Source organism: Podarcis vaucheri (assembly GCF_965113315.1).
Source record: "Podarcis vaucheri genome assembly, chromosome: 13".
Taxonomy (NCBI): Eukaryota; Metazoa; Chordata; class Lepidosauria; order Squamata; family Lacertidae; genus Podarcis; species Podarcis vaucheri.
In genome coordinates, this window is record NC_138751.1 from 19,708,981 (window position 1) to 19,729,231 (window position 20,251).

The window sequence follows — 20,251 nt, forward strand, 5'->3', positions numbered from 1 at the left end:
TCATCCTGCTCACCTGTAGGGAACAGGGTGTGCAAAACATGATACAACTTGTAAGGACATGTGTGCATTAGTTGAAGCTCAACAAGACCACATATCACTTCCTCAAAAGAAGAAGAAGGGGTGAGTGAAGATCTACATCTGGAATAGGGGGGCAAGAAAAAGTTCTACAGTGAAACCAGGGAGGGGGGAAATAATGCCTGTGTACATATTGCTACTAAGTGCTTGGTGGTGGAGGGCTCAGAATATGGTTATGTCCCAACCTCTGCACCTTACTGCAAAGTGAGGTCTAAAACAGGAATCAATGTGGTGAACAAGCTAGGTCTTTGAGCCCCCTGTCATGCTTTGTGGAATCAGAGCCCAGACAAGTCCTTCCAACAGCCGCCCAGAGTGGCTGGGGAAACTTAGCCAGATGGGCACGGTATAAATAATAAAAAATTATTATTATTATTATTATTATTAACATTAGACATGATTCAACAAGACATGGTTTCTTGGACAGCAGATTGGAAAGGTCCGCTGGAATCCCAATCCATTCAGGCAAAAAGGCTGCCGAGGGCTTGAAGACCTTAAGGAAGGGAGAGTCTGGGAGGGTGTAGTTGGCCAAGTAGACGGTCTCCCCACCAGCCAGGTAGCCGGCCCAGAAGCCAAAAGTGCCAATCGTCATTATTGTGTGGTTGCAATGAGCAAGGAGAGCAAAATCCCTCTCTGGAGAGGACTCGCGCCCATCCCCAGAAAAATAAACATTCCCCCTGGAGGCATTGATGTTTTCCTTGCACCACTTCATCCCATTGCTGGTCACCACAAAGATGGGATTGGGGTACTTCTCTCTGAAATAGTTCATGGCTTTCTCCAAATATCCTCTGTCAGCCACCACACCTTTCCAGATCTTGGGCATCACATAGACATAATCTCCTCTGCGGACATGCACGCCAACATACGTCACCTCCTGGCGCTGCCCCCTTAGCTCCTGAAGATATTGATTGGCTTCTTCCTTGATGTGGTCATGGAAGGAGAACTCCTGAAGTATCTCTTGGCGGATATGGTGATAAAAGGTGTAAGAACATGGGTAGCCCGTCAGCCGGACATACTTGCCTTTGATGTGTTTATAACTCTCTGACATCCAATCATGCAGAACAAAGTCCTTCCAGTGGATCTTTTTGTCCACTTCAGCATAGATCACAGGCAAAGTGATCCGGAATATTGGTGAGAGGTACTGGTGCATGGCGGGATAAATACAGGCTTGATGTCCATTCATCTTGGCTAAGGCATAGAGGGTGGCATATTCCCCCATCTGGTTTCCCAAACGGCCAATGGAGTTCACTGTCCATATACCACTATCCATTGTCTTAGAGGATGACCTGGAAGAAGTGGTGTTATAGTATGACCGAGAAGAAGTGGTGGTGACCGTTTCGGAAACAGGAGCTCCCATCCTTGGGAAATTGCATGCATTCTTGAAGCTGATCCTCCACCGCTGATATGGTATTTTTTCAGACAAGTACAAGAATGTAGAGAGGGACAGGAGGCCAAAGAAGCAGAGGAAGAATAAGAGGACAGGCTGGCTGAAGGAACATCTTTGTGAGAGATCCATACCTGCATAATAGGAACACCTAATGGAAGAGCCAAGTAGGGTGAAAAGACAGGTAAGATCAACATGCAGAACACAACCAATGTTGTACATCAGCAGTGACATAGATGGCACTGTGACCCTTTATGCTATACATGTCCATAATATATATCAAGTTCAATTTTGAATTTATAAGCCTAAAAGCAACTACACAAATGCCTAGAAGGATACTTCAAGTAAAGCCAGCCTTTGCACTGTGCAAATCCTTTTCTTCACTTATGTAGTCTAACCTTGTTTCTGGAAATTTGTGCATTTTTACATCAACTTTGTCTCTAAATTAATTGTTGCTAATTACTTGAAATTAGTCTTTCGGTCTAATTTTTTTTTAATGTATTTGCATACCCAAAGACATTCCTAACTGTAAATGCCAAGAAGGGAGGCCTCCTGTCTTCTCACTTCTTTGTTCTTAAGATAGTATTCTGCCACTTTTGACCACATTCAGGTATATGGCAACACAGTTCAATTCCCAGGAGTCACAATTTCCTAGATGTCCATCTAAGTTAAAGTCCTCTTCTTTGGTCTCTGAAGCAATGGGAGATTTATAAGGAGCCAGATACCCTTTATGATTATCCCAGGATATAACACTGTCATTGTTCTGTGAGCAATCATTTCCCCTGTTTCTTTTTCTTTCTCCATCATGATCATTTCTACTTCTGTGATGTTGGCAGTTCCTGGAAATAAATGCAGAGATCCTCTCTATTTATGTAGGAATTGCTGCCTAATCCACAAATGTTTATTTGCTTCATAGTACCTTGATATCTGGTTCTATTCTACCTGTACATTCTGTTCCCAGCAAAGAAGACAAATACCCCTTCCTCTTGGTTCATGTGGGAACCACTGACGCTGCAAGCAATAGCCTCCAGAAGATCAAAAGAGACTACGAGGCTCTGGGCAGGAAATTGAAGCAATTAAATGCACAAATTGTCATCTCATCTGTCCTCCCAGTTGAACGAGGTGGCCCAGGGAGAGAGGGAAAAATAGTGGAAGTGAACAGCTGGCTTCGCAAATGGTGTAAACAGGAATGATTTGGATTCTTAGATCACGGACTGCAGTTTCTTGAAGATGGACTTCTGGCAAGTGATGGTCTGCACCTCACAACGGTTGGGAGGAATGTTTTTTGCCAAAAATCTCAGAAACCTCATCAGGAGGGCTTTAAACTGACTAATTTGGGGGGAGGGAGACAGTGCTCCTGAAGGTAGGAGTCTATCAATTGATGAAGATGATCATCCAAATGTCATAGACCAAATGGAGCAAACAGCACGCAGACCTAGTGGTGGGAGGAAAAAATCCTTAAATAAGAGTCACGGGGGAATGATTAATGGACTTCAATGTCTGTACACTAATGCGCAAAGCATGGGAAATAAACAAGATGAGCTTGAGCTCTTGGTACAGCAAACTAAATATGACATAATAGGCATCACTGAAACCTGGTGGGATAAGTCCCATGATTGGAATGTAATAATGGAGGGATACAATCTATTTCAGAGAAACAGACCAGACAAGAAAGGAGGAGGAGTGGCGTTATATGTCAGGGATGTGTATACCTGTGAAAGAGATCCAAGATTTAGAACCTCAAAGCCAAAGTGAGAGCATTTGGGTCAAAATTAAGGGAGAGAAGAATAACAGAGACCTCATTGTGGGAGTTTACTATAGATCCCCAAGCCAAACGGAGGACATAGATGATGCCTTCCTGGAACAGATGGCCAAGCATGCAAAAGGAAGGGAGATAGTAGTAATGGGGGACTTCAATTACCCGGATATTTGTTGGATGTCAAACTCAGCCAAGAGCATAAGGTCAAACAGATTCCTCACTGGCCTTGCAGACAACTTCATTGTCCAGAAAGTGGGAGAAGCAACAAGAGGAACAGCCATTTTAGATCTGGTCCTAACCAATGTTGATGACCTGGTTAGTGGGGTAGAGGTGGAAGGATCATTAGGCGTGAGTGATCATGCTCTTCTGCCGTTTACTATACAGCGGAAAGGAGCAGCCAAGCATACTAGGACTCAATTTCTTGACTTTAAGAAAGCCGACTTCATAAAACTTAGGGAAGTGCTGGGTGAGATCCCATGGACAGTAATACTAAAAGGAAAGGGAGTTCATGATGGCTGGGAGTTTGTTAAGAGGGAGATAGTAAAAGCACAACTTCAGGCAATACCAATGAGACGGAAACATGGAAGGTGCCTAAAGAAGCCAGGGTGGCTATCTAAAGAACTTTTAACTGAGTTAAGATTTAAAAAGGATGTGTACAAAAAATGGAAAAGGGGGGGAAACCACCAACGAGGAATTCAAACAAATAGCCAGCACATGTAGACACAAAGTCAGAAAAGCTAAAGCACAGAATGAACTCAGGCTTGCTGGAGAGGTTAAAAGCAACAAAAAAAGGCTTTTATGGGTATGTCCGTAGCAAAAGGAAGAACAAAGAAACAGTGGGGTCACTCAGAGGAGACGATGGTGAAATGCAAACAGGGGACACAGAAAGGGCTGAACTCCTCAATGCCTTCTTTGCCTCAGTCTTCTCCGATAAAGAAAACAATGCCCGACCTGAAGAATTTGGAGCAAATGATTCAGCAGAGGAAACACAGCCCAGAATAACTAAGGAGATAGTACAAGAATACTTGGCTAGTTTAGATGTATTCAAGTCTCCAGGGCCAGATGAACTGCATCCAAGAGTATTAAAAGAACTGGCAGATGTGATCTCAGAACCACTGGCAGTCATCTTTGAGAATTCCTGGAGAACAGGCGAAGTCCCGGCAGACTGGAGGAGGGCAAATGTTGTCCCTATTTTCAAAAAGGGGAAAAGAGAGGACCCAAATAATTATCGCCCAGTCAGTCTGACATCAATACCAGGGAAGATTCTGGAGCAGATCATTAAGCAAACAGTCTGTGAGCACCTAGAAAGGAATGCTGTGATCACCAATAGTCAGCATGGATTTCTGAAAAATAAGTCATGTCAGACTAACCTGATCTCGTTTTTTGACAGAATTACAAGACTGGTAGATGAAGGGAACGCAGTGGATGTACCCTACCTTGATTTCAGCAAGGCATTTGACAAGGTGCCCCATGATATTCTTGTAAAGAAGCTGGTAAAATGCGGTCTTGACTATGCTACCACTCAGTGGATTTGTAACTGGCTGACTGACCGAACCCAAAGGGTCCTCATCAATGGTTCCTCTTCATCCTGGAGAAGAGTGACTAGTGGGGTGCCACAGGGTTCTGTCTTGGGCCCGGTCTTATTCAACATCTTTATCAACGACTTGGATGATGGACTCAAGGGCATCCTGATCAAATTTGCAGATGACACCAATTGGGAGGGGTGGCTAACACCCCAGAGGACAGGATCACACTTCAAAACGACCATGACAGATTAGAGAACTGTGCCAAAACAAACAAGATGAACTTTAACAGGGAGAAATGTAAAGTATTGCACTTGGGCAAAAAAAAAATGAGAGGCACAAATACAAGATGGGTGACACCTGGCTTGAGAGCAGTACATGTGAAAAGGATCTAGGAGTCTTGGTTGACCACAAACTTGACATGAGCCAACAGTGTGACGCGGCAGCTAAAAAAGCCAATGCAATTCTGGGCTGCATCAATAGGAGTATAGCATCTAGATCAAGGGAAGTAATAGTGCCACTGTATTCTGCTCTGGTCAGACCTCACCTGGAGTACTGTGTCCAGTTCTGGGCACCACAGTTCAAGAAGGACACTGACAAACTGGAACGTGTCCAGAGGAGGGCAACCAAAATGGTCAAAGGCCTGGAAATGATGCCTTATGAGGAACGGCTAAGGGAGCTGGGCATGTTTAGCCTGGAGAAGAGGAGGTTAAGGGGTGATATGATAGCCATGTTCAAATATATAAAAGGATGTCATATAGAGGAGGGAGAAAGGTTGTTTTCTGCTGCTCCAGAGAAGCGGACACGGAGCAATGGATCCAAACTACAAGAAAGAAGATTCCACCTAAACATTAGGAAGAACTTCCTGACAGTAAGAGCTGTTCGACAGTGGAATTTGCTGCCAAGGAGTGTGGTGGAGTCTCCTACTTTGGAGGTCTTTAAGCAGAGGCTTGACAACCATATGTCAGGAGTGCTCTGATGGTGTTTCCTGCTTGGCAGGGGGTTGGACTCGATGGCCCTTGTGGTCTCTTCCAACTCTATGATTCTATGATTCTAAGTCAATTTTCCCATGTTCTGTTGCTCGTGGTGGAGAGAAGGGAGTGACCTTTGCTTCTCCATCCCCTCCACTGTTCCATCTCTCCACCACCTAGTCTTGCTTCTTGCATGTGTTCCCCCCCCCCCATGCACACACCCATGAGAGAGAGAGAGAGAGAGAGAGAGAGAGAGAGCGCAAAGAGATACCCCAGCAATGCTTCTCACCTGGTCTCAGGGAAGAATTGACCTGGAGCTCTAAGTTGCAACCAGTCTCCAGGGGTGTTCTGAGAAATGTGGGAAGGACTCCTGAAAAAGCATACTTCGTCTTACCTGCCTCCCTAGAATCATAGAATCATAGAGTTGGAAGAGACCACAAGGGCCATCGAGTCCAACCCCCTGCCAAGCATTGCACCTCTCCTGTGGGACTTGCCCTGCCTGAGTCAGAATAAGGAAGAGCCTTTACCCATCTATTAAATATCTAGAGTTACCATGCTTAATTCCACATTTCAAGTGTCAATGGTTTTAAATGTCCCTTTACCTTTACCATACTTAATTCCACATTTCAAGTGTCATTACATCCCTGCCTATGATTTTAACTGTTTACAATTATCTTTTAAATAAATTAAGAATATACTCCAGTCTTTTAAGAAATGGTTAAAGTTAAAATGTATAAAATCTTGTAAAACCAATTAAAAATGTTAAATAATAATGATGATGATGAATAAGAAAGAGAGGTACCAAAAGGCTGACATGTTAACCAGATTTTTACAAGGAATTACAGCTTTTCTGCAGACCTGTCATGAAACCCGTGCAGAAACACTTTCAGATCATAATATGGCAGTCCTAAATGGCCATTTTCCACACCAGATACATGCATCCGACTTCAGAACTGCCCGGGGCTTTCTGGCCACTTCTTTTCCGCCTGCACTTGAAGCAACAAGAATAATAAAAGTCCACCTGCTAAAGCAGTGTATCTTACTAACTGAATGCAGGATTTCTCTAATCGTCCCTTAAGGTGTCCACGGCCTTACTACAGCGCTTTGAGTCTTCTGTAATTCCATGCAAGCTTGCAATGTGGCGACGGCTGAAGAATTCTGAATTCTGGGAAACACCCATTTTGTTTTGAAAAATAGCTCAAGTCTTAAGCTCGTGGTTTTGGAGACTGAAGCTACACAATGCTTGGAATATATCTCGTGAAATCTCCAGAAGCCAGAGACAGGGACTTGATGAAAGCGAGCATCCACCTCCTCTATAGAGGGTAGATCATGACCCACCAGTTTGGCAAGATGTAAGTGAGGGGCTGATAAGGCTGCTAAGCAGCGGCAACAGGATACAGGAGCAAATGCATGGTGTTACTCAGAAAGAACAACTACTGCACCAGTCCACTTGCTCTTCTACTTCTAACTTATTAACTGCCTAAATTCAAATGGCTTGATTACACCAGCACCTGGTCTTGCTTCTTGCATGTGTTTTGCCCCCCCACCATGCACACACACACACACACATACACACACACACAGAGAGAGAGAGAGAGAGCGCAAAAAGATACCCCAGCAATGCTTCTCACCTGGTCTCAGGGAAGAATTAACCTGGAGCTCTAAGTTGCAACCAGCCTCCAGGGGTGTTCTGAGAAATGTGGGCAGGACTCCTGAAAAAGCACACCTCGTCTTACCTGCCTCCCTGTAGTGTTGCATCCCTCCTGTGGGACTTGCCCCGCCTGAGTCAGAATAAGGAAGAGCCTTTACCCATCTATTAAATATCTAGAGTTACTGTACTTAATTCCACATTTCAAGTGTCAATGGTTTTAAATGTTTACAATTATTTTTTAAAATAAATTAAGTATTTACTGCAGTCTTTTAAGAAATGGTTAAAGTTAAACTGTATAAAATCTTGCAAAACCGATAAAAAAATTTAATATTTTTTTTAAAATAAAATTAAAATTTAATAAAACTGTTCCTTGAGCAATCATTACCCCTGTTTCTTTTTCTTTCTCCATCATGATCATTTCTACTTCTGTGATGTTGGCAATTCCTGGAAATAAATCCTGCTCACCTGTAGGGAACATGGTGTTCCTCCCTGTATAATTGCAACCCTCCTGTGGGACTTGCCCTGCCTGAGTAAGAATAAATATCTAGAGTTACCATACTTAATTCCACATTTCAAGTGGCAATGATTTTAACTGTTTACAATTATTTTTTAAAATAAGTATTTACTCCAGCCTTTTAAGAAATGGTTAAAGTTAAACTGTATAAAATCTTGCAAAACCGATAATTTTTTTAAATAAAATTAAAATTTAATAAAATTGTTCTTTGAGCAATCATTACCCCAGGACGCACTTTTCCCCCTCCAAAAATGAAGGGGAAATGTGTGTGCGTCCTATGGGGCGAATGCAGGCTTTCGCTGAAGCCTGGAGAGTGAGGGGGTAAGTGCACACCGACCCCTCTTGCTCTCCAGGCTTCAGGAAGCTATCCGCAAGCCTGCGGCGCCCGGCGGGAGTTCCTGCTGGGCTCCGCAGGCTTGCGGATAGGTGCTTGCAGCCCGAAGTCCGGGGAGCGCGGCACTGCGCACCCTGGGCTTAGGGCAGCTATCCGCAAGCCTGCGGAGCCCAGCAGGAACTCCCGCAACCTCACCGCCGCTCCGGGACCCGTTCTACTTTTAACTTAAAGGTAAAGGTACCCCTGCCCGAGCGGGCCAGTCTTGACAGACTCTGGGGTTTGTGCGCCCATCTCACATCTATAGGCCAGGGGCCAGCGCTGTCCGGAGACACTTCCGGGTCACGTGGCCAGCGTGACAAAGCTGCATCTGGCGAGCCAGCGCAGCACACGGAACGCCGTTTACCTTCCCGCTGGTAAGCGGTACCTATTTATCTACTTGCACCCGGGGGTGCTTTCGAACTGCTAGGTTGGCAGGCGCTGGGACCGAGCAGCGGGAGCGCACCCCGCCGCGGGGATTCGAACCGCCGACCTTTTGATCGGCAAGCCCTAGGCGCTGAGGCTTTTACCCACAGCGCCACCCGCGTCCCTAGTACTTTTAACTTATTAACTGCCTAAATTCAAATGGCTTGATTACACTAGCACCTAGTCTTGCTTCTTGCAGGGCTGGGGGTGGGGGAAGCCTGAGCTTAACCCCGACCCCAGCCCCCAGAACGGGTCCGGGAGCGATGGCGAGGTTGCGCTCAACCTGGAGCTTGCTGCTATCCGAAGCCCGGGGAGCGCGGCGCTGTAGCCCACTGTGGGCTCGGGCTTCCCCCACCCCAGCCCCGTGGCTAAAAAGGAAGCCAAGACAGCGAGCGGGATCTATCCCGTTCGCTGTCTTGGCTTCTGCCAAAACCGTGCACAGCCTCTGGGGACTGGGGGGGGGGAATATTTTTTTTTCTTTATTCCCCCCCCCCAAAAAAAAACCCTAGGTGCGCCCTATGGTCCGGTGTGCCCTATTGAGTGAAACATACAGTACATGGTGTTCCTCAGAAAGAACAACTACTGCACCAGTCCACTTGCTCTTCTACTTTTAACTTATTAACTGCCTAAATTCAAATGACTCAATTGCGTTTCAGGCTAGAGTTGTTCCACACAAGGTACAAGTAGTCTTGCTTCTTGCACGTGATTTACCCTCTCTCTCATGCCCTCAAACACACACACACAGAGAGAGAGAGAGAGAGAGAGAGAGAGAGAGAGAGAGAGAGAGAGAGCGCAAAGAGATCCTCCAGCATTGCTTCTCACCTGGTCACAGGGAAGAATTAAGCCGGAGCTCTAAGTTGCAGCCAGGCTCCAGAGGTGTTCTGAGAAATTTGGGCAGGACTCAGGAAAGTAGTAAAGCTTGTTATATCTGCCTCCGTGTAGCGTTGCACCCCTCCAGGTACGATGCCCCTATTTTCATTGGCGAAATTTTGGAGGGCATTGGGTTTAAATTAATTTAATTTAATAAATGTTAATTAAATGGAAATGACTCGATTACATTTACGTGTAGACTTGTTGAAATAAACAAAAAAATACGGAGTAAGCAGAAAACAAAATAATCCTCTGAAACACAGGTCAGCAGCATCCCTTCGTTTTATGAGTCATCCTGCTGATCTGTGAGAAACATGGTGTTGCAAAACATGGTATACCTTGTAAGCATTAGTTGAAGCTGAACAAGCACCCAGATCACTTCCTCAATTATGGTGGGGAATTGCACCCCAAGAAGTTCCAAGAAGAGTTATGCAAGTTTCTAAAACCAGTTTGCCATTTTAAAATCAACCTGTCTAGCACTTGTTTTGCTTACTGGCAGCTTGTGCTTACACACATTAGAACATTTCGGCACAACTTGGTCCTTGAAGCTAGAGCAGATGATGAACCAAACACATGCCAGACTCACCTTCCCACCCCTTGCTTCACACACACTTTGACTGTGGACCAGAGCAAAACTCATACATGTTTGTTTGGCTGAAAATTGCTTCGAGTTGCTTTCGGCAAGAAAAAGCAACATATAAAATTTATTCATCAAATCCCATGTGTGGTTGTCTCCTGGGACAAGCTTGCTGGAACAGGCTTTGCAGGCAGAGGGCGATCTGTGCTCCTGAATGACATATAGTCTCTACACACTGAGTTCTATCAGAACTATCTGTTGCACCATCCTACTTTGTGTAATATCGTTTTAGATTTGTCAGAGTGTTTTATACTATTTCATATTCACAGGCACCCTGATGGGATGGGAACGCCCTCCCATCAGATGTCAAGGAAATAAACACCTGTCTGACTAACGCAGCCCTATTTAAGGGAAGTTTTTAACATTTGATGTTTTATCGTATTTTTAATATTCTGTTGTGAGCCACCCAGAGTGGCTGGGGAAACACAGCCAGATGGGCGAAGTATAAATAATAAATTATTTCGGAGGATTATCTTGTGTTCTACTTACATTGTAATTTTTTGCTTATTTCAGCAAGTCTAAGCGGAAATGTAATCAAGCCATTTGAATTTAGGTAGTTAATTAGTTAAAAGTAGAAGAGCAAATGGACTGGTGCAGTAGTTGTTCTCTCTGAGTAACACCATGCATTCGCTCCTGTATCCCGTGGCCGCTGCTTAGCAGCCTTATCAGGGCCCTCACTTACATCTTGCCAAAAAAAATGGGTCATGATCTACCCTCTCTAGAGGAGATGGATGCTCTCTTTCATCAGGTCCCTGTCTCTGGCTTCTGGAGATTTCACAAGATATATTCCATGCATTGTAAAGCTTTGTAAATCCTTCTGTCGGTTCCCTCATTGCGAGAAGCAAAGCTACAGGGAACCAGGAAGAGAGCCTTCTCAGTAGTGGCGCCTGCCCTGTGGAACGCCCTCCCAGCAGATGTCAAAGAGATAAACAACTACCTAACAATTAGAAGACACCTGAAGGGAAGTTTTTAATGTGTGACATTTTAATGTATTTTTAATCTTTGCGCGAAGCTGCCCAGAGTGGCTGGGGAGACCCAGCCAGGTGGGCGAGGTACAAATAATAAATTATTATATCATTAATATTAATATTGTTCTCCAAAACCACAAACTTAAGACTTGAGCTATTCTTCAAAACAAAATGGGTGTTTCCCAGAATTCAGAATTCTTCAGCCGTCGCCACATTGCAAGCTTGCATGGAATTACAGAAGACTCAAAGCGCTGCGTTAAGGCCATGGGCCACACCTTAAGGGACGATTAGAGAAATCCTGCATTCAGTTAGTAAGATACACTGCTTTAGCAGGTGGACTTTTATTATTGTTGTTGCTTAAAGCGCAGGTGGAAAACAAGTGGCCAGAAATCTTCGGGCAGTTCTGAAGTCAGATGCATGTATCAGGTGTGAAAAATGGCCATTTAGGATTGCTAAATTATTATCTGCAAAGGTTTCTGTATGGGTTTTATGACAGGTCTGCAGAAAAGCAGTAATTCCTGGTAAAAATATGGTTAGCATGCCAGCCTTTTGGTATCTATGGCTCTTCTTTATTCTATTCTATTATTATTATTATTATTATTATTATTATTATTATTATTGTTATTATACATTATATAATATTATATTATTATACATTATATAATATTATATTATACATCGGTTTTACAATATTTTATACATTTTAACTTTAACCATTTCTTAAAAGACTGGAGTAAATACTGAATTTATTTAAAAAAATAATTGTAAACAGTTAAAATAATTGGCAGGTCATTGGTAATGACACTTGAAATGTGGAATTAAGTATGGTAACTCTAGATATTTAATAGATGGGTAAAGGCTCTTCATTATTCTTACTCAGGCAGGGCAAGTCCCACAGGAGGGGTGCAATGCTACAGGGAGGCAGCTAAGACGAGGTGTGCTTTTTCAGGAGTCCTGCCCACATTTCTCATAACACCTCTGAGACTGGCTGCAACTTAGAACACCAGCTTAATTCTTCCCTGAGACCTGGATTGCCTTCAGACAGCTCGGTGGTCAGGTAACTCCATACCCTCCAACATTTCTCCAATGAAAATAGGGCCATCCTACCAGGAGGGGTGCACTGCTACATAGAGGCAGATAAAAACAGATGTACTTTTTTCTTGAGTCCTGCCCACATTTCTCAGAACACCTCTGGAGACTGGCTGCAACTTCAAGCACCAAGTAAATTTTCCCCTGTGACCAGGTGAGAAACAATGCTGAGGGATCTCTTTGCTGACTGTGTGTTTGTGTGTGTGTGTGTGTGTGCATGGCGGGGGGGGGACACATGGAAGAAGCAAGACTAGGTGGTGGAGAGATGGAACAGTGGAGGGGATGGAGAAGCAAAGGTCACTCCCCTCTCCCCCACCACGAGCAACAGAACATGGGAAAGTTGGATTCTTTGCTGGGAACTGGATGTACAGGTAGAATAGAACCAGATATCAAGGTGTTTTGTTTAGTCGTTTAGTCGTGTCCGACTCTTCGTGACCCCATGGACTAGAGCACGCCAGGCACTTCTGTCTTCCACTGCCTCCCGCAGTTTGGTCAGACTCATGTTTGTGGCTTCAAGAACACTGTCCAACCATCTCGTCCTCTGTCGTCCCCTTCTCCTTCTGCCCTCCATCTTTCCCAACATCAGGGTCTTTTCCAGGGAGTCTTCTCTTCTCATGAGGTGGCCAAAGTACTGGAGCCTCAGCTTCATAATCTGTCCTTCCAGTGAGCACTCGGGGCTAATTTCCTTAAGAATGGATAGGTTTGTTCTTCTTGCAGTCCATGGGACTCTCAAGGGTCTCCTCCAGCACCATAATTCAAAAGCATCAATTCTTCGGTGATCAGCCTTCTTGATTGTCCAGCTCTCACTTCCATACATCACTACCAGGAAAACCATGGCTTTAACTATACGGACCTTTGTTGGCAAGGTGATGTCTCTACTTTTTAAGATGCTGTCTAGGTTTGCCATCGCCTTTCTCCCAAGGAGCAGGCGTCTTTTAATTTCGTGACTGCTGTCACCATCTGCAGTGATCATGGAGCCCAAGAAAGTAAAATCTCTCACTGCCTCCATTTTTTCCCCTTCTATTTGCCAGGAGGTGATGGGACCAGTGGCCATGATCTTCATTTTTTTGATGTTGAGCTTCAGACCATATTTTGCACTCTCCTCTTTCACCCTCATTAAAAGGTGCTTTAATTCCTCCTCACTTTCTGCCATCAAGGTTGTGTCATCTGCATATCTGAGGTTGTTGATATTTCTTCCAGCGATCTTAATTCCAGCTTGGGATTCATCCAGCCCAGCCTTTCGCATGATGAATTCTGCATATAAGTTAAATAAGCAGGGAGACAATATACAGCCTTGTCGTACTCCTTTCCCAATTTTGAACCAGTCAGTTGTTCCATATCCAGTTCTAACTGTAGCTTCTTGTCCCACATAGAGATTTCTCAGGAGACAGATGAGGGGATCAGGCACTCCCATTTTTTTAAGAACTTGCCATAGTTTGCTGTGGTCGACACAGTCAAAGGCTTTTGCATAGTCAATGAAGCAGAAGTAAATGTCTTTCTGGAACTCTCTAGCTTTCTCCATAATCCAGCGCATGTTTGCAATTTGGTCTCTGGTTCCTCTGCCTCTTCTAAATCCAGCTTGCACTTCTGGGAGTTCTCGGTCCACATACTGCTTGAGCCTTCCTTGTAGAATTTTAAGCATAACCTTGCTAGCGTGTGAAATGAGTGCAATTGTGCGGTAGTTGGAGCATTCTTTGGCACTGCCCTTCTTTGGGATTGGGATGTAGACTGATCTTCTTCAATCCTCTGGCCACTGCTGAGTTTTCCAAATTTGCTGGCATATTGAGTGTAGCACCTTAACAGCATCATCGTTTAAAATTTTAAATAGTTCATCTGGAATATCATCACTTCCACTGGTCTTGTTATTAGCAGTACTTTCTAAGGCCCATTTGACTTCACTCTCGAGGATGTCTGGCTCAAGGTCAGCAACCACACTACCTGGGGTGTACGAGACATCCATATTTTCTGGTGTAATTCCTCTGTGTATTTTTGCCACCTCTTCTTGATGTCTTCTGCTTCTGTTAGGTCCTTTCCACTTTTGTCCTTTATTATAGTAATCTTTGTACGAAATGTTCCTTTCATATCTCCAATTTTCTTGAACAGATCTCTGTTTTTTCCCATTCTATTGTTTTCCTCTATTTCTTTGCATTGCTCGTTTAAGAAGGCCTTCTTGTCTCTCCTTGCTATTTTTTGGAAATTTGCATTCAATTTCCTGTATCTTTCACTATCTCCCTCGCATTTTGCTTGCCTTCTCTCCCCCGCTATTTGTAAGGGCTCATTGGACAGCCACTTTGCTTTCTTGCATTTCCTTTTCATTGGGATGGTTTTAGTTGCTGCTTCCTGTATAATGTTACGAGCCTCCATACATAGTTCTTCAGGCACTCTGTCCACCAAATCTAAATCCTTAAACCTGTTCCTCACTTCCACTGTGTACTCATAAGGGATTTGACTTAGATTGTATCTTACCGGCCCAGTGGTTTTTCCTACTTTCTTCAGTTTAAGGTTGAATTTTGCTATAAGAAGCTGATGATCTGAGCCACAGTCAGCTCCGGGTCTTGTTTTTGCTGACTGTATAGAGCTTCTCCATCTTTGGCTGCAGGGAATATAATCAATCTGATTTTGATGCTGCCCATCTGGTGATGTCCATGTGTAGAGTCGTCTCTTGTGTTGTTGGAAAAGAGTGTTTGTGATGACCAGCTTGGTCTCTTGGCAGAACTCTATTAGCCTTTGCCCTGCTTCGTTTTGAACTCCAAGGCCAAACTTGCCAGTTGTTCCTTTTATCTCTTGACTCCCTACTTTAGCATTCCAATCCCCTATAATGAGAAGAACATCCTTCTTTGGTGTCATTTCTATAAGGTGTTGTAAGTCTTCATAGATCCCCTTCATGGATCACTGCCTTGCCATGGTGAAGGGGCTTGAATAACTCAGAGAAGCTATGAGCTATGCCGTGCAGGGCCACCCAAGATGGACAGGTCATAGTGGAGAGTTTTGACCAAACGTGATCCACCTAGAGCAGGAACCGGTAAGCCGCTCCAGTATCCCTGCCAAGAAAACTCCATGGACAAAGGCAACAGATACCAAGGTACTATGAAGCAAATAAACATTTGTGGATTAGGCAGCAGTTCTTACAGAAACTGAGAGGATCTCTTCATTTATCTGCCAACATCACAGAAGTAGAAATGATCATAATGGAGAAAGAAAAAGAAACAGGGGAAATGATCGCTCACAGAACAATGACAGTGTTACATCCTGGGATAATCATAAAGAGTTTCTGGCTCCTTATGAATCTCCCATTGCTTCAGAGACCAAAGAAGAGGACTTTAACTTAGATGGACATCTAGGAAATTGTGACTCCTGGGAATTGAACTGTGTTGCAATATAGCTGAATGTGGTCAAAAGTGGCAGAATACTATCTTAAGAACAAGGAAGTGAGAAGACAGGAGGCCTCCCTTTTTGGCATTTACAGTTAAGAATGTCTTTAGTTACGCAAATAAATTAGAAATCTTAAGCAGAAATTTAATTTCAATGCTAATTCCAAGAAATTAGCAACAATGAGTTTAGAGACTGAGTTGATGTAAAAATGCACAAATTTCCAAAAACACGGTTAGACTACATATGTGAGGAAATGGGAGAAGGATTTGCAAAGTGCAAAGGGTGGGTTTACTTTAAGTATCTTTCTAGGCATTTGTGTGGCGGCTTTCAGGCTTATTAATTCAATCTGGAACTTGATACACATTTACCTGGGAGTAAGTTCCATTGAAGTTATGGACATGTATGGCATAAAGGGTCACAGTGCCATCTAAGTCACTGCTGATGTACAACAGTGGTTGTGTTCTGCATGTTGACCTTACCTGTCTTTTCACCCTACCTTACTCTTCCTTTAGGTGTTCCTATTGTGCAGCTATGGATCTCCCCCAAAGATGTTCCTTCAGCCAGCCTGCCCTCTTATTCTTTTTGTACTTCTTTGGCTTCCTGTCCCTCTCTACATTCTTGTACTTGTCTGAAAAAATACCATATCAGCAGTGGAGGATCAGCTTCAAGAATGCATGCAATTTCCCAAGGATGGGAGCTCCTGTTTCCGAAACGGCCACCACCACTTCTTCTCGGTCATACTATAACACCACTTCTTCCAGGTCATCCTCTAAGACAATGGATAGTGGTATATGGACAGTGAAATCTGATGGCCGTTTGGGAAACCAGATGGGGCAATATGCCACCCTCTATGCCTTAGCCAAGATGAATGGACATCAAGCCTACATCTATCCTGCCATGCACCAGTACCTGTCACCAATATTCCGGATCACTTTGCCTGTGATCAATGCTGAAGTGGACAAAATGATCCACTGGAAGGACTTTGTTCTGCATGATTGGATGTCAGAGAGTTATAAACACATCAAAGGCAAATACGTCCGGCTGACGGGCTACCCATGTTCTTACACCTTTTATCAGCATATCCGCCAAGAGATACTTCAGCAGTTCTCCTTCCATGACCACATCAAGGAAGAAGCCAATCAATATCTTCAGGAGCTACGGGGGCAGCGTCAGGAGGTGACATATGTTGGCGTGCATGTCCGCAGAGGAGATTATGTCTATGTGATGCCCAAGATCTGGAAAGGTGTGGTGGCTGACAGAGGCTATTTGGAGAAAGCCATGAACTATTTCAGAGAGAAGTACCCCAATCCCATCTTTGTGGTGACCAGCAATGGGATGAAGTGGTGCAAGGAAAACATCAATGCCTCCAGGGGGGATGTTTATTTTTCTGGGGATGGGCGCGAGTCCTCTCCAGGGAGGGATTTTGCTCTCCTTGCTCATTGCAACCACACAATAATGACGATTGGCACTTTTGGCATCTGGGCTGGCTACCTGGCTGGTGGGGAGACCGTCTACTTGGCCAACTACACCCTCCCAGACTCTCCCTTCCTTAAGGTCTTCAAGCCCTCGGCAGCCTTTTTGCCTGAATGGATTGGGATTCCAGCGGACCTTTCCCCTTTGCTGTCCAAGAATTCTTCCCAAGTCCAGGAGCCAGAAGCTTGAGCAGATAGCTGCTGATTCAGGTCAAATTAGATACTGTTGGAAGGACTTGTTTGGCACTGATTCCATGAAGCATGTATGTGAGAGTGGTCACCAGCACTCCTGACTGGGCACTCAAAGACCTAGCTTGGTCAAACACATTGATTCCCCCTCTTTTAGACCTCACTTTGCAGTAGCACTATTTATTCCCTCCCTGGTTCCATTGCAGAACTTTATCTCGCCCCTTATTAGCTCTCTATTTATAGGCTTTGGGAGGAGTAAGAGCAGGAAAACGTTCAATACAAAGCAAGGAAGATGTTTGCTTTGGTTTCTAGCCTGGTCCTTTGTCAATAATGCGCTCAGAAAGACCCACTTCCACAGCTCCCTACTGCTGCCTTGCTTCTTAGTGCCCCCTATGTAATCTGATTGCTTCCCCAAATTCTTAACCCCCCCACCTCTGAGTTTGATTGAAGACATCACACAATATCATGCCTTGGGAGTCTCGATCTGGTGGATTGCCATGACAATGGGGAATCATGTGAGCATCCTATGATATTTGTAGGCCACCATGGACCAATAGGCAGAAGAAACTGGACATGGGTCAAAATGGAATATCCGATGCGACCGCTCTATGATGACAGTAGATCATCATGGATCAAGAGCATGAGGTTTGGAAAGCCCTAGCCAATCAGGGGAGGGGGAATCTGGACATGTTGCAGACTGGCTTTTTCTTTTCTTTTCTTTTTTGGCATGCATAGTCATGCTGTGAGGAGTGGAGGAGGCAGCAAAACCAGTCATGGTTCCTGTGGGTTTTACCTACTTTCCTGCTGATATGAAAAAAAGCTTCAGTAGTGTAGCAAGAAAGCGATCAGTACTAAGGAGCTAATCATTTTCCCCAAGAGCCATGAAGATTAAGCCTAAAAAGGGAGGGTCAGGGAAGTTTTAGACAATCTGTTAAAAGCTTAACAAAACAAGTATTTCTGAGCCTCCTCATTTTGCCCATGCAGCAGTTCCGGCCAAGCCTACCTGTCTTCCCTTTGACTGTCAGGTGCAGGAGAGGCAAAGCCTACAGCGCAGCCAAATTCAAAAGGAGGAATCTGGGGTGCGCTCTAACTGTGCATGCGCACTATACCTTGAAAGCACAGGAAGCAGACTTCCCCACTTGAGGCCACCATTATTGTTGCCTTCTTGGTGTTCCGGGTAGAGCTTAGAAATAAGTTCATCAGCTTTAACTCCAGAATCTTCAGCCAGGGCTCAGAATATGGCCTCAAAGGCCTCGGCATATTTTTGGATATCATACGGATCAGGACCACAACAAGACTAAGCAGAGATTTGAATTGTTTTTAAGTTGCTTTGTATGGAAACCTATATTGAGTGAAGCAGGGGTGCCAACTTGAATCAAATATTGCGGGGGCCCAGGTAAGTCCTGCCCCATACAACTGATCACATGATGAAGTGCACACACTCAATTTGAATGGCAATGCCTATCAACTTGAGATCCAGTGCGGTGTAGTGGTTAAGAGCGGTAGACTCGTAATCTGGTGAACCGGGTTCGCTTCCCCGCTCCTCCACATGCAGCTGCTGGGTGACCTTGGGCCACCTGAAGTCTCTCTGAAGTCTCCCAGCCCCACTCACCTCACAGAGTGTTTGTTGTGGGGGAGGAAGGGAACGGAGATTGTTAGCCATTTTGGGACTCCTTAGGGTAGTGATAAAGTGGGATATCAAATCCAAACTTTGTGGGAGCCCAGCCCCCACAGATATTTTATTGTGGTGGCCAAAGCTCCCATGGCCCCTAGGAGTTGGCTCCTGTGTAATGAAGCCAGTAGGTTTTCAGCTAACCTTGGCATATGAAGTGATCGGCTTCGCCAACTCTGTCTCTGTTGCACCACCACAAGAAAATCTGGAGGCAATTTAAAGCTCTTCCTCTCTGCTCATTGTATGGTATTGGGTGCATATCTTTGTTACATTTTCATTGAAATGATATCCATCTTGACATAATAATAAAAATAATTTATTATTTATACCTCGCAAATCTGGCTGGGTTTCCCCAGCCACTCTGGGCGGCTCACAACAGAATATTAAAAATACAATAGAACATCAAACGTTAAAAACTTCCCTAAACAGGGCTGCCTTCAGATGTCTTCTAAAAGTCAGATAGGTGTTTATTTCCTTGACATCTGATGGGAGGGCGTTCCCATCACATCAGGGTGCCTGTAAATATGAAATAGTATAAAACACTCTGACAAATCTGAAATGTTATTACACAAAGTAGGATAGTGCAACAGATAGTTTTGATAGAACTCAGTGTATAGAGACTATATGTCATACAGGTGCATAGATTGCCCTCTGCCGGCAAACCCTGTTCCAGCAAGTTTGTCCCAGGAGACAGCCACACATGGGATTTGATGATGACCTGCACGTAAAGTCCAATGACCTGGACAGTCTGGTGACGCCCCAGATTCTTTCTTCTTTGGTTTTTAGACCAGGCTCCCTTCCCTCCACGATTCCAAACACATACTTTCTGAAATTTAAAATCAGGTTCAGGCTATCTGAGATAGGCTTTTGTTATTAACATTCTTTATCAGTATTACCAGACCAACCAAAGACATTTTCGCACTTCAGGCAAACCACAAAACGGCATCTCCCCTGCCAGGGGGGAAAAGAATGACCAAAGATCTACATTGGGAACAAGAGAGGAGTGAATATCTATTTTCAGAAAAAAGGCGATGGATCGAATCAACTTTATGCAGTGGTTGAATTGGAAATCAAAGTGGGGGGATGGCATACCCTCCAACATTTCTCTGAGGAAAACAGGGTTGTCCCATTCTACAATGATAATGTTACTATTTATACCCCATACATCTTAATGGGCAGCTTCCAACATATGTAAAAACATAATAAAACATTAAACATAAAAACCCCTTCTCTATACAGGATTACCTTCAGACGGCTCAGGGGGGGTCAGATAGCTCCATACCCTCCAACATTTATCCAATGACAAACAGGG

At 44.3% G+C, this 20,251-nt stretch overlaps 1 protein-coding gene and 1 pseudogene across 2 annotated transcripts; one reads left to right on the plus strand and one right to left on the minus strand.

The window, feature by feature from the left end:
* Nucleotides 1-269: 269 nt before the first annotated feature.
* Nucleotides 270-1,429, minus strand: LOC309517442 (galactoside alpha-(1,2)-fucosyltransferase 2-like; the record flags this gene model as incomplete). The annotated part of the gene is made up of 2 exons (XM_082196677.1): nucleotides 270-286; nucleotides 484-1,429. The coding sequence occupies 2 exons, from the start codon at nucleotides 1,427-1,429 to the stop codon at nucleotides 270-272; spliced, it is 963 nt and encodes a 320-aa protein (XP_082052803.1).
* Nucleotides 1,430-16,296: 14,867 nt separating this feature from the next.
* Nucleotides 16,297-17,268, plus strand: LOC309517443 (galactoside alpha-(1,2)-fucosyltransferase 2 pseudogene; annotated as a pseudogene). The gene has a single exon. The product of its transcript is annotated as a galactoside alpha-(1,2)-fucosyltransferase 2 pseudogene (transcript).
* Nucleotides 17,269-20,251: the final 2,983 nt, after the last annotated feature.